Genomic DNA, 14492 nt, shown 5'->3' on the forward strand with positions numbered 1-14492 from the left:
GGTTAGAGCTTCACAGTCATCCAAAAAAAAGAAAAAAGTAAAAAGATCAACTGGCATAAAATAGACGGGGCGGAGGGTATAAGGGAGAAAGAAAGAGTGACATTTTAACATATGACTTCCATTTTTATTGACATTTCCCCATCTCTTTCTCAGATTATATGAACATTACAGCAATGGAGAGGGGTTATCACAGCACCTCTTGTGAATTCCAGGTTACAAGTAAATTGGTCAATGAAAAAATGGGCCAACAAAATAAGACCTCAGTGCCCTGTAAGCTATATCTCTATTCTTATTCTCTTTCCCCCTTCTCTTAACGGTAGCGACGTTTATACAGAGAGGGATCATCGAGACTGTGGGCCTGCTGGCTGAATCGACATGGTGATTTCACCAGTGTCCCGTGAAGAACCATCAAGGATGCTTTTTGTCATACCAACCATTGGCTTAGCCTCACGGAAGGAAGAAGACCTGATGTCTAGGGTGCAGACAAGTTATCACACCACCTGTCAGTGAGTGGGAGTGTCCCACACGCCCTTGGAAAGGGACCAAGCTTTGCCTAAGAAACTTGGGAATTGGGTTGGATCAGCAGACTCTGAGTTGACTCAAGGCCCCTTACACATGGAAGGACCCACGTATCCATGTAGATGGCAATAAGGTAGGCGACGTAGCACAACAGCAAGGTACTGCTCGTTTTTACCTTTCATTCAACCTCCCCACAACTACTGCAAAAGAACAGTTTTGGGTATTGCATCATTAAAAACACAGTAACTGCAGATAAGGAGCCACTGCATTCTTTAGGGCCAGTTTAGTGGGACTCATCACAGCACAAAGAATCACAGTTTAAGGCCATATATACTATGTAGCAAGCAAAACCTTGCCCACAGCCACCAACCCCTCCAAGCCACCCCGAAGGGGGGACTGGGAATGTGATACCTGCAGATTCACCACATTAGACTAGAATAAACATAAAGGGAGGGTTCCAGCTAACCCCTTTGGTTTTCTCCCTAGGAAAGACTCAATCCATGCTTGGAACATAGGTCACTGGAAACGACAAAAGGGACAACAGAGTTTTCTATATAGTTAAAAGCAAAGGGGTCATTGGCTAGTCCTAGCATTTCTTCTGTATGATAAAGCAGGAAGCCAGCCTTCAAATTCAGCTATCTGGGTACATGGCAATTGGCTACGAGCCTGGACACTACATTTCATGAGGATAAAGCTGAGGAAAGAATGGACATACTTTTCTCCACGTGGAAAGTATTTTGATTAACTGGCTGAATGGATTAAGATGCCTGCTGGGCACACTGTTTCTACGTAGCAGCACACTTACAGGTTCTGGGGCTGCATTTAAGCCAAAAGTTGCCCAACAGCCAGGAAGACTCCTTTGGTTTTCGTAACTCCCTCTTCACAGCTCCTTTGGACTCTGCTGATTTTATCTGTGTGAGATGCTCAGCAGTTCTTGATCCTCATGAAGGTAACAGAAGGAAAATCACTGCTCTCCTCCCTTCCTGACCACCGGGGTTGATAGCAAACAGAGATTAAAACCCATTTTGGTTTATCTAGAAGAGCAGGAAAGGAAAGACACCCTGGGAACTAGGTCACAGCAATTCTTTGCATGAGAAAGAGGGGACAGTCAATTGTATTTAACTTTCTCTAGGTGATTTTGCCACATCCCTACAAATTCTTACAAGAATTACCCAAATTCTTTCTTCACTGCCTGTGGCATTACCAGCAGTTCCTACTCAACCCAGTGTGACTAGGGGCCAAGACCCTCATCCATTTGGAACTGGGTGTGCAAGAAAGGTGTGCAATGTTCTTCACTTTACAGGCCCAGTGACCACAATGTCTTCCTTAGTGCAACTTGTCCATAACAAACGTGGTCCCTGCATGTCTACGTGGCTCTTCACACCAAACTCTGGAATATTTCAAGGGCGTAAGGCTCTCGGATGCTGAGAATGACCAAAGATAACTTAAGACATGACAACAAAACGTCACAAACAATAATGCTTGTATCCTCCACTCCATGTATCTGGACCAACACACCACAGCCAATGACAAGATGCCCCCGAACCTAAGAGAATCTGGACTGACAATTCTTACCAATAAAAGGAGTGATTTCAAAAACAGAGAAGTGCAAAACTACTTCAATTCTTTTCCAGTCTGTTGCCAGTCCTCCCCTATAATACCTGATAGCTACTAAAAGACAAGCAGATCTTGAGTATAACAGAGTCAAAGTTTTCGCTTTGGTCAACAGAAAAAAAAAGTAAGAACTTTAAACATGGTGATTTTCAGATTTGTTCTTTGGTCAAGCAGTATAAAGCTCTCTGAAAGAAGTCCCCTTACCTGGTATGAAAACACAGTCAAAATACAGGATCACAGTTTAGCCAAAAAAATGTGTTCAGAATTTTTGGAAAAAAAAAAAGGTAATTGAAGGCAATGGAGCCCCATGCCCCAATGTCAAGTTAGAATTGTCTTAGAACATCAGCAATAAAGAGAACCAGCACTAGAAGACTAACATTTAAATGGGTCGGCTTCTAAAAAGAGTAAGTTAATAACTTTAATCCTAAAGTAGGAACATGACAAATGATTTTTGAGCGGAGGATTTACCAACATTTTCCTTTATCAGTTTAAATCCTAACCTGGACCCGGACCCAGGCAGATACCGTCATCATTTTGAAAAGCAGAAAGCAGTAAGCAGCAAACCACAGATGTGCTGCAAGTAGTGATCCATTCCTCCCGTGCTGCCCTGTCCTCACTCCAGCAGGGCTGCACACACTCCCGCCAGCAGCTTTGTACGCAGACTTGATGTGAGTCAGCTTCACATGGAAGTCTGACCAGGGGGAGATGTGGGTACTTCTAAAACCACTGAAGTGTCTAAACAGGGGGCAGGAGTATTAGGTTAGAGCTTGGGAAGAACCAGAAACTGGACACACCCTCAGATGGTGACCAGCATGAAGAAATAGTTGATGATGAAGGAAAAAACCGTCTGGTGACCAGAACAAAATGGAACAAGACCAAGCCTTGGGAGGCTCCTGAACAGAGGGAGTTATACAACGAGGGGGAATTTCAGCAGTGTCTTACCCAGTAAATGGGTCTTACCCATTTACTGTCTGTCTTCAAAGGCTAAACTTTAGACTAAAAGGAAAACACTTTGGTTGATTAGTGACTGGTTAAATAAGGGTTCCAAGGTTGGCAACCTCAGATCTGGAGCGGAAGTAAGTGGAAGGCACTTGCTCCCTAGGGGAGGTGGGCCAGGTGAGTTTTGAGGCTGTAGTGCCAGGGCCAGCAGGCGCTTTGGACGGGCCCAAGTCTGCGCGGTGGCTGGGGGAGGGCAGTGGCTGTGTGGTTAGCAGACAGGCTAGGGTCAGTGTGATTTCACAAGTAGAATAATTATAAAATAAAACATTTTTTTAATGGACAAAAAAGCAAAGTGAGTCACCTTTTTTTAAAAAAGGTGAAATGTAGTAAAGAAAAGATGTGAAGCAGTTTTTCCTATTTACAAAATGCCGTTGAGAGTGGAGGTGGACACCATCAGTAGTTGAGGAAATGTCTTTCACATGACGGCCACGGAAGCGCGGTTCCTGGAACTGGCTCAGAAAGACACACACTGTCCTGGGTGAGGGAGAGTTCCTCTAAGGGAGCACCAAAAAGGCTCAGTCTTCTGTTTCTTCATATGTAGTCTCGTCAAAGGGCCTGTCCAGTAGAGGTACCAACCGATGACGGGAATACTTCAGCTGTAACAGGTCCCCAACTTCATCTATCTCCTTTAAAGCCTAAAATATGTAAGAGAGAGTGGAGGTGAGTCAGAGCCAGTAGGATGCAGGCATGTCTAGTGCTTTGCTCTTCTAAAAACAATCATGGCAAGGTTATCCCTTGGTGGGAGTGTTTGTGTCTAGTGCAGTCACTCTGGTCTTACTACAGTACAGCTGTGGGAAGAGCTGCTTTTTGAGCAAAGACATCAGGCTGACCATGAATAATGGGTGTGAACAGCAGGTATTCAGGATAAAGAATATAATTCATCAAAGTATGTTATGCTTGGTAGGGAAAGGAATATGCACCCTGGATTTGCCAGGCTGGCCACAGTTTGTCATCTCTCCTTTTATAGTTCAGTACTCGCTCTTTCCATTATCACACTACCAGGAAACTGATGAGACGTCTACGTTGAGATGCTTCTCAGCCGCCAGATGGAGAGCCCCCAAAGTGGACTCCTGGGCAGACTCAGTAAGACAAAACGGAAGCCGTGAGGAGGAGACGATGTGTGGGGGAATGGAAAGGCTGCAGGTGAGGGAGCTGGGAAAGGAGAGTCGGGATTTGAACTCCAAAATCCTAACCTTGAGCGACGATCTCGTCTTCCCATCAAACTCTAATTGTCTCAGTATAACTCTCCTTTTTGTAAAACTAGCCCTTTATTTGTCAAAGAAAATATGTTTCTTCTAAAAAAAAGTCAAACACTAATTAAGGCAAGTCATGAAATGAAAAGTCTTCCTGATTGCTACACTAGTTCTACATGGTAGAGGCCATCTGTGTATGGTTTCTTATATGTACTTTTTAAAAATAAACTCCTGAAGTGGAACATACATACAGCAAAGTACAAATCACAGTCAGTTCAGAGCTAACTTCTCCAAAAAGCAGTGCACAGAGAGTCAAAATAGAGGACCCCAATATAAGAAAGGGATATGTGTTCAGAATGTCTCAGAAATCCAAGGAAGAGAGCAAACATTCTGGAATCCTAGATTCTAAGGCTTTCTAATGAAAGCAGCTGGCACAGGTCACAGAATGCAGTTTGCAGCTCAGGACAGCTCTCCAGCCCTGTTGCTCACTCCCCAAGCACCTGTGATATTACCTAGCAGGTCTAAGAAAACATCTGGGGTGAATGGGCCTCGGCCTCGGGGACAATGGCTCTTCTATGACACCATGTCATTAGACTAAGAAACAGTACGGAGGGCAGTAGAAGCCTTGTAACAGAGTGTGACTCTCCCAATTTCTATCATAGCATATATATCTTCTATCCCCTTTTATGGCTATTATTCCTTCTGAAAATCCACACCTTCTATTTATAAAAAGGGAATCAGTTCATTATTGGTAAAAAGACACATTTACTTGTTCTTAAAATTAACTTTTAAAAATCAGTGTTTGTAGAGAGAAAAACAATCATGAATAGTATTCTTTATTTACTCTAGCATAAAATATTCTTTACTCCAAATGTGAAAAATGTAAAAAGCAAATTAAGAGCCTGATTTCAATATGCTATCAGAACAGTGGTACCTTTGAGAAGAGATTTAATGGAAAGCTGCATATGGAAACAATTTAAGATTGAATTTCAGCTGGGAGAACCCATTAGACATTTATTCTCCTGACCTCTAATATAGGACTTATTCATTTAAAACAACACATGACTTACTAAGATCACAGAGTAAAGGACATTTATGATCTCTGACTTCAGCAGAACTTAGTATTTTTTTCATTGATGCTAGAACCCCACTGTTTTAATTACTGTAGCTTTGTAGTAAGTTTTGAAATTGCGAAGTTTGAGTCCTCCAACTTCGATTTTCTTTTTCAATACTGCTTTGGCTATCTGGGGCCCCTTGTAGTTCCATATAAATTTGAGGATCAGCTTTTCCATCTCTGCCAAAAAAGGCCATTGGGATTTTGATAGGGATTGCATTGGATTTATGGATCTTGCTGTACTACCATCTTAACAATATTAAATTTTCCAATTCCTGAATATGGGATGTCTTTCCATTTATTTAAGTCTTGTTTTCTTTTCTTTCAGCAAGGTTTGAATGCTATCATACACAAAATTTTCTTAATTTCATTTGTTCAACACTGAAATATAGAAACACACTAATGTGTTTTTTTAAATTTTTATTGGGGAATATTAGGGAATAGTGGTAGAAACACATGGATTTTTGTGTGTTGATCTTTCATTGTACAAGTTTGCTGACTATGTTTATTAGCTCTAGCATGTTAGGTTTTTTGGTGGATTTTACGGCATTTTCTACATATAGAAATCCCACATCTATGTCACAAAGCCTATTACTAAATGAAAATTCGTTTGTATCTCAGAATGTCCATGTTCAGTTCCATAAAACATAAGACAAATTGACTTCAACAAACCTATGGTTTCAAAAAATGCACTTTATGCTTAAAAACAAATTAAATGGAATGCAAAGTCAAACAATTTCTCAAGTGGATCTAATGAAACTCTCAACTGGCAACATATTTATTGGCAACAGAAATCTGCTTAGATACCTGGTTAAATCTAAATTCTTTCATGATGTGTACTATTCTTAGCAAAGTTGTTAGAAGATATAATGTATTACTTAAGCCATTGCTTATAATGACACAGGTATTTTTTAAAGACCATGTCAAAACTCTTAACCATCCAACTAGAGTAGAAAGAAGAAAAGCTGGTATCTCCAGGTTGAAAAAAAAATGCAGAAATTCACCAGTAATATTTTTGAAAGATGGGAAAATCCAATGAAAAAAATCTAAAAGGCATAATCCAAATTAAGAAAAAGAACAAAGATACAGTATTAATAAACATAATCCAATTTCACAGTGTCGGAATGTGACTAAGACTACACTCAGACTTGCAAAAATTTTGCTATGCAGAAATAGGGAAGAAAAATCAGTCTTCAGCTGCTCAGATATATAACATGTCAATTAAATTGTTATAATGAACTTTTAAAAACGTGTTCATGATATTAAGATTAGTAGCTCTCCAATGCATTAATGGATATTTCTAGCAACTAATTTTATGCAAATATGTTCTAGAGCTCAATAAACTCCCAGAAAGCAATACTGAAAGTTTAAAGTCTTTGATGTGAGGTAATAGCATATTAAGAGACTATCGTGAGATGAGAATATATTAAGAGACTGTAAATAATTAAATTCAGTAATAATTATGAGGCCCTGCAATGTACCAGGCACTGTGGTAGGTCCTGGGGACTTAGAATGAGCAAAATAAGCTTAGTTAATATCCTCAAGATCTATCTAATGTAGAAGATTGCCACTGAATAACAACAGGTGTGAACAGTTTACTAAGGGGAAATCTTAAGATTCCAAGGGACCATCCAGGGAATATCCTTAAGCAAGTTGCCTTTAAGTGGAGATGTAAAGAATGAGTAGGAGGCAGCCAGGCTAAGGAAAGAGAAGACTCGAGAGAGAAAATTCTACAAACAGAATAACATACAAGAAAGCTTAGAGTAGAAACAGCTAGAATAGAAAGAGAACTGTATAGCTGCAGAGGCCAAATGAAGGAGAAAGTGGAACAAGATGAAGCCAGAAATTTCCTCAGAGCCTCAATCACATGGGGTTTGGTTTTACAAATTTTTTTTGTTTGTGTGTGTGGAAATGGCAATGTTCTCAGCAACACTGTGTACGCCCTTCTCTATTTCAGGGGCAAATACCATAGGTGCTCACAGAACATCGGGATCAGAAGATGATCAATTCCACCTGCTCTACAGGCCTTCTTAGTGTAGGCATAGTCATGTTAAGCTGAAGTGTCTACTTACAGTATCAAGAATTTCTTTGGTATGAGCTGCCGACAGGCAAAACCTGGCTCTGGACTCGATAATCGGGGTGGCGGGAAACCCCACCACAACTACGCCGACATCCCGCTTCAGCATCTCCCGTCCAAAGGCGCTGCAAAGGGAAAACACGGAAAAGAAACCAGGAGGAGTCACAAAGCACGCAGCACAACGGCCTGCTGTCCTGCCTGATTTAAAGTCTTGGGTGCTCCTGGCACTGGAGACTTCCATTAGGAATTTCCTCTAACTTCTTTTAAAGTTAAAATCGACAGTTCACAAAGACTTCTAGTATTCAATCCTAAAGAGGTTGCCTTCCAAGTGGTTTCCTTCACGAAGGTGAAAGAATGTAGTTAGCAAAGACCAATTTTACTAGAGCTTGCCTAAACTATTTGCAAATGTGGCCCTAAGGAGTCCCAGACGTGACAGTGGTTCAGAGGATTCAAAATAAACGAGTTTAAAACCTGGTCCTTGAAATGTTAGGCTTGGCAATATAAAAACTTCTTAAGATTATACGGGTGCAGAGATCTGCTGTAACACGGACACCTTTTTGCGGGCAGAATACCCGATTAGCATTAACCCTCAAACCAGGCACTCTGACTGACCTGTGTGTCAAGCTGCCTTTGGAATTTAGGGTTTCTTTTGGTGTTTGTGAGGCCAGCACATCCGCAGGCTTCAGCTGACTAATTACTCAGACTACACAACTCTCATTCAACCCCCCAACCCCCAAGGCAAATCAGCTGCATGGGACCTTACTCCCGTCTGCATCTTGTCTAAATAACACAATTCTAACTGTCATGGAAATTTTGTTATATTTACTAAATTATGTTGTCTTTTCCTCTTGCTGACTTACTGCATCCGTTTTTGACGTTTTCCTTAGCTGTTTAAAATACTTGTTTGAGAACTAAAATCCCACATATTTTAATTACATTAGCAACAAAGTACTTACCGCATTTCTCCAAAAATAAGACCTAGCCGAACAATCAGCTCTAACGTGTCTTTTGGAACAAAAATTAATATAAGACCTGGTATTATATTAATTATATTATATTAGATCCGGTCTTATACTAAAATAAGACTGGTCTTGTATTAATTTTTGCTACAAAAGATGCACGAGGGCTTCTTTTCAGGGGATGTCTTATTTTTCTCATGTACAACAATCTACATTAATTCATTTATTCATGTATAAAAATCTACATTTATTCAAATACAGTCATCTTCTAGAACATTGTTATATATAACTCTCCAAACCCTGAATTCCGGCTTGAATTTCTTGTGACTCCACTTCCTGTAGAACCACTGGCCCCAATCTCTCATGTCCAGCAATAGAGCTCTCCTTAAATGAGCACTTCTTGTCCATGTAACCTGCTCGTAGCGCACTGGCAACACAGCTGTCAGTGATTCTATCCCATGAATTCTTCACCCAAGTCACAACCTCTTGCAGGCGAGGCTTCACAAAGTTTCCACGCTGAGTTCTCTCCATTCTTTTTTCAATGTAGTCATTGATTTCCATGTGCAAACGGTCCTTGAGCAGCTTGTTTATTGCAATATCAAGAGTCTGGAGAGAGGCGGTCATTCCTATGGAATCGTTATTTGATCTATTCTTCTCTCTGCAAGGAAGTTCTTCATGTCTTTAGCACAGTGAGTGCTGGCTGAATCCAGATTAACAGACCTCTTTGGCCACCTTGCAAAACCAGTGGCAGCTTTAAATCAACCCACTTCCTTATAACTGCTTGTGTGCACCAGGCTTTTTCAGTTTTAAGAACGTAAATGCCTGAAACACATTCAACCTTATCTTTCTTGCCCTTAGTGGTGATTAGAGATGGGGCTTTCTTTCCATCTAGATGAACTGCCAAAATACAGGTAACACATGTATTTTCATAACCAGTGGAGAGAATGTAGATTGACGAGGTACCCTCTGATCAATTGTTGTTTGAGATCTTTGGCCCATAAACACTGCAGTTTCATCCATAGCAATCATGTTGGAGAGTTGGTATTTAGAAAAGTCGATGCCATCAACAAAGGACTTGAATGCAAGTGTATGTTTAATAACTTCAGTATCTTCCAGCTTGAACAGTGTTGTCGATCTTAGACAGTTCATATGGCTGAAGGAAGCCATCCAGTCAGTGTTGTGATGCTTTGAATTCTTCTGGGGATATTTCTAACTGTGGTGCCATTGAAGGGCAAATGCTTGAATATCAGCCCTGTGCACAACCAAAGCCTTTGCTCTTCTGTCAGCAATCCATTCACAGATGGTATCTTTCAGCTCAGGAAAGAATGGTTGCCAACCTGATCCACACTTGGTGCTTCTTAGCATTTCCCTCATCCATCTGCTGACTGAGGTTATCGTAATCTGCTCACCATTTTCGGACCATTTGGAGATCCAATTTATTCTCTTTGCAGAAAGCCATAGATTCTTGCCCCGGGAGTCCTCCACGATTCCTTTCTTGTACTCAACGGAATAGCTCTTTTTTTTTGCACTCATCTTGTCTGGGGGTCAAAATATTATTCGCTTTAAATCTACCATTAAATCAAATGTTAATTGAAGATTTATGAGACAGAGCGGCAACAAAAATGATGCCAGTTAAGAATGATGGTCCACACAAAAGCGACGAAAAATTGCAGGCACCAAAATTCAGAAAACACGAGTGTATTAAGTACGTCCATTACAACACACAATGTATTAAATTATGAAGATTCAGATTAGACACAACCACGTTCGTTCGTTATCAAGTGCACACGTTATTCATGTGTTGTATCTGTACTCTGATTGGTCATTTGGCAATAAGTCTCGAGTTCATCTATTTACATAGGCGTTTGCCTCTTGTCCAAAGGTGCCCACTTCGGTATTTACAATACTTAATTATAATTTATATTATCATTTATTTTAAGTATTAATGTCAATATTATTCATTTATATGTAATTATATATTAATATCATTTTATAATTCAATACGTCCGTCGTGTGTTGCAATGGACGTAGTACTAGATGCGTCCGACTGATGATCTTAACTGGGGCTTATTTTTAGGGTAGGGCTTATATTACAAGCATCCTGAAAAATCATGCGGGGGCTTATTTTCCGGTTAGGTCTTAGTTTTGAGGAAATGCAGTATATTCACTTTAATAAACATTTACTGAGTGGCCTCTGGATGCCAGGGACTGTGGTGGACACTAGGGACTCCAAGATGAATAAAAATATGTGCTCCTTAATGACTTCAAGTAAACTTGAGAAATGACCCTTAACCAATTTTCTATTTAAGATCCAGTCAAAACTCGCAAATCCGAATTATTTTACATCTCTGGTACAATTTTGCATGTAATTCTTTTGCAAATAATTATACTGGTTCACTTCCTATTTGCTTTTCAAATGTGTCCTGGTTTTGTTACACATCTGGACTTCTCAAATGAACTGGAAGCTATTCCAGGGCAAGGCATTCCATTATATACACCGTGCACAAGCCAATGCAGCTGTAATGCAGCTGTGTAATCTGCACACCTGAGAACGATGCAGCACCGGCCTCATGGCCCACTGCTCACCCCCTGGGCATGGCCCTTCAAGTCCACTCTCCTCCTCGCCATTCCTCCACTGGCTAAGCATTTTCCCGCGTTCTGGCCTTTGCATAGGAACTTCTTCTTTATTTTTTTTTATAGGATTTTATTGGGGAAGGGGAACAGGACTTTACTGGGGAACAGTGTGTACTTCCAGGACTTTTTTCCAAGTCAAGTTGTTGCCCTTTCAGTCTTAGTTGTGGAGGGCGCAGCTCAGCTCCAGGTCCAGTTGCCATTGCTAGTTGCAGGGGGTGCAGCCCACCATCCCTTGCGAGAGTCAAACCGGCAACCTTGTGGTTGAGAGGATACGCTCCAACCAACTGAGCCATCCGGGAGCTCAGCGGCAGCTCAGCGGCAGTTCAGGGGCAGCTCAGCTCAAGGTGCCGTGTTCAATCTTAGTTGCAGGGTGGGGAGCCCACCATCCCTTGCGGGACTCAAGGAATTGAACTTGTGGCTGAGAGCTCACAGACCCATATGGGAATCGAACCGACAGTCTTTGGAGTTAGAAGCACGGAGCTCTAACCATCTGAGCTACAGGGCCGGCCCCTGCATAGGAGCTTCTTTCTCCAAGTGACTAGCTTTCTCAGCTCCTTCAAGAGCAGATGTCACATTCCCTTCCCACGGAGGCGCACCCTGACCTCCCCGTTTAATACTGCAAACTGCCCCTTACAGGGCAATCTCAATCCCCCATGTTTGCTCTAAGCTTTGCCTACTGTGCTGAACATTTTCTGACATGTTATATAATTTATGTATTTATTACGTTTGTCTGACTCTTGCCCCACCAGAATGTAAGCTCCACAGGGCAGATTTTTATTTTTGTTTTGTTTACTGATCTTAATCACCCTAGAAGAGTGAATTAAACTCAAATGTTTGTTTAATAACAGACTAACAAGGTTAACATATTTTAAAAATTGGAATCCACTAATCTATGGCATATCCAGCAAATAAAGGCTAACATAATAAGGCCAAGACAACTTCCCCTAACAAAATACATAAGCCTGAGTCTCACATCACGGACACCTTAAGTCTAGAGACACCACTCTGTAATTTGTAACAAAATGTACCCAATTTTGGCTGGCATGTAGAGCATCAAAGGCACCACTGGAGAATCTTCATTTCCATAGATGATGAAGCCCATCTCTTTCAGACGTCTCCTGAAATACCTGGTGTTTTCAGCTAACTGCTGTATACACTCTTTGCCTGGAAAATCATGGGGAGAGAAACAAAATAATACCAAGAAAACAGAATGGAGAAAAGAGCTATCGTATCGCCTCTACCTCTATGCTATCAATCAGTCCTACGCACTGTTTCTTCCTTTTCAACATAAAATATTTTTGCATTGCAAGCTGTATGGAATATAAACATAAAAAATATTTATCTCACTTTGTATCCTGTCATACTAGGTGTTGACAGCAGATTTTACAATAACATACAAAATAAAGTTTAACAACTAGAATTTCCATTGCACATTAGTGTCCTCAACATTTTTACCAATACACCTCATTTAACACTACCATCGCTTTACAGTGGTAGGTAAGACTATTATTATGTTCATTTTATAGCTTCGGAGCCTCTCACAAAGGTGGTGACTGGCCTACAGTCACATGGTAATAAGCAGCACAGTTGAGACTAGAATCGAAGTCTCTCAAGTTCAACATTCATTCCAACTAACCATGCTGTAAATAATTTTACACATAAGACCAGAGATAGAGCCATTTAGAGCCCAAAATTTTCCTCTTAAGAGTTTGATTTTATGTTAAAATTTCTACCAGACAGCAATATCATATCCATAATATTTAAAAATCATATTTGAAATCCTATTTTGTTCACCTTCCCTATAACACAAATAGATTAAAACTTACATTTGTGTAACTGCTCACTGACTAATATTTGGCCTGTTTTCGACATTATGGTAGGTCAGTCTATGAATAGATGTCCAAATAATAGTTCTGTTACAAAGAGCCATAAATTCAAAATATCAACTCACAAAAGGCTAAGAACTGTTTTATGGTCTTACTCATGAATACTCACAAATAAGAAAAGGTTGCAGCTATTTTCTCATATATATTAGAAAGCCAGTAAATTAATATTTAAAAAAACACAAACATACAGTTCAGAAATACAGATGGCTAACAAATTTCCTTAGAATCAGAATACTAACATATCCATCACTGAAGGGAAGCTACTGTAAATAAGTTTGCTGCAAACAGCTCCAAATTAATACTCTTCATATATATAATTTCAAGTTGACCAGAGAATAACACTCAAGCTTAGATTAGCTTAGTGTGCATTCTGAAGAATACCTAAGTTGTGACATACGTCCTACAAATAACAAAGCAGACATTTAAGTGTGTTATACTGAAGTATGCTGAGAAATGATTAGACATGAATCCTAATTTTTCCCCTAGAAATACCAATGTATGCTTACTCTACATTTAGAATAAGAAACTTCCACTTCTGTCCATGATAGAATACCAGGGACCAGATTTATCTTCCTTCTGTAAACAACAGAAAACTGGACGAAATATATAAAACAATGGTTTTCAGACACTGGGCAATAGGCAGTGCAGGACCGTGCTGCCAGAGAAGCTTAACAAGAAGTGAGCCTTTGGATTGTCCCTGTACTGCCTCGAGCAGGTCCCAGGCTGCTGCACAGGGAGGGCGAACCTAGTCTTGTCAGTTGAGGACACCAGAGATGGGAGTTAGAGACGCTAAGATGGCTAGAATTCATTGGGCAGTACAGGAGAGGATGGAGGTGCAAAGAGAGAACTTTGGGGATCTGCAGAAGGGTGCATTTGGGCCTTTGGCAGAGCGCTGATTTGCACATGGATGAGAAGAAACCATCAGGAGCTGGGGAAAGATCCACCAGAGAGCAGCAGGCCAATAAGTCCTGGCACTCTTATGGAGTTGAGTATAGTTTGGATTTTCACCCACCAAAATGGAAAGACCTCAGAAGCGTATCACACTAGCAATGGAGCTAAATTAGCCCTAGACTAATAGTTGCTTTGGATCCATTCTCACAAACCTAAAAGCAAGTCTCAAAAAAGGTTCAACTGATTCCAAGAACAAAGTCCAAAATTACCTAAAGGAATACAACAAAATGCAGCACCCATTAATGTGAAATTCACAACTTTCGAAATATAATAAAAACATTTCAGGCATTCAAAGAAACAGGAAAATAGGACCCATCACTAGGAGAAAAGTCAGTTAATACAAACAGACCAGAAGTAACAGAGTATTAGCAGACAAGGATGTAAAAATGCTATTAAAAATACGCTCCTATAGTCAGAAAGTAGAGGAAACATGGAGAAAGGAAATATATAAAAAACAATTGATACATGCAATAATGCTGATGAATCTCAAAAGCATTGTTACATAAGCCAGATGCAAAAGACTATACAGTGTGAATTCATTTATAG

At 40.4% G+C, this 14492-nt stretch overlaps 1 protein-coding gene across 1 annotated transcript in view; it reads right to left on the minus strand.

The window, feature by feature from the left end:
• Positions 1–106: 106 nt before the first annotated feature.
• The window catches only part of SPTLC2 (serine palmitoyltransferase long chain base subunit 2), an 88341-nt gene continuing 73955 nt past the window's right edge, over positions 107–14492 (minus strand). Inside the window, exons 10-12 of the mRNA XM_081049826.1 lie at positions 12138–12273; positions 7512–7641; positions 107–3767 (exon numbers count right to left, since the gene is read on the minus strand). Coding sequence (XP_080905952.1) covers positions 3648–3767; positions 7512–7641; positions 12138–12273 — 386 coding nt within the window. The 3' untranslated portion in view covers positions 107–3647. The remainder of the gene's footprint in view (positions 3768–7511; positions 7642–12137; positions 12274–14492) is intronic.

The sequence above is a fragment of the Rhinolophus hipposideros genome, assembly GCF_964194185.1.
Source record: "Rhinolophus hipposideros genome assembly, chromosome: 5".
In the NCBI taxonomy this organism is placed as follows: Eukaryota; Metazoa; Chordata; class Mammalia; order Chiroptera; family Rhinolophidae; genus Rhinolophus; species Rhinolophus hipposideros.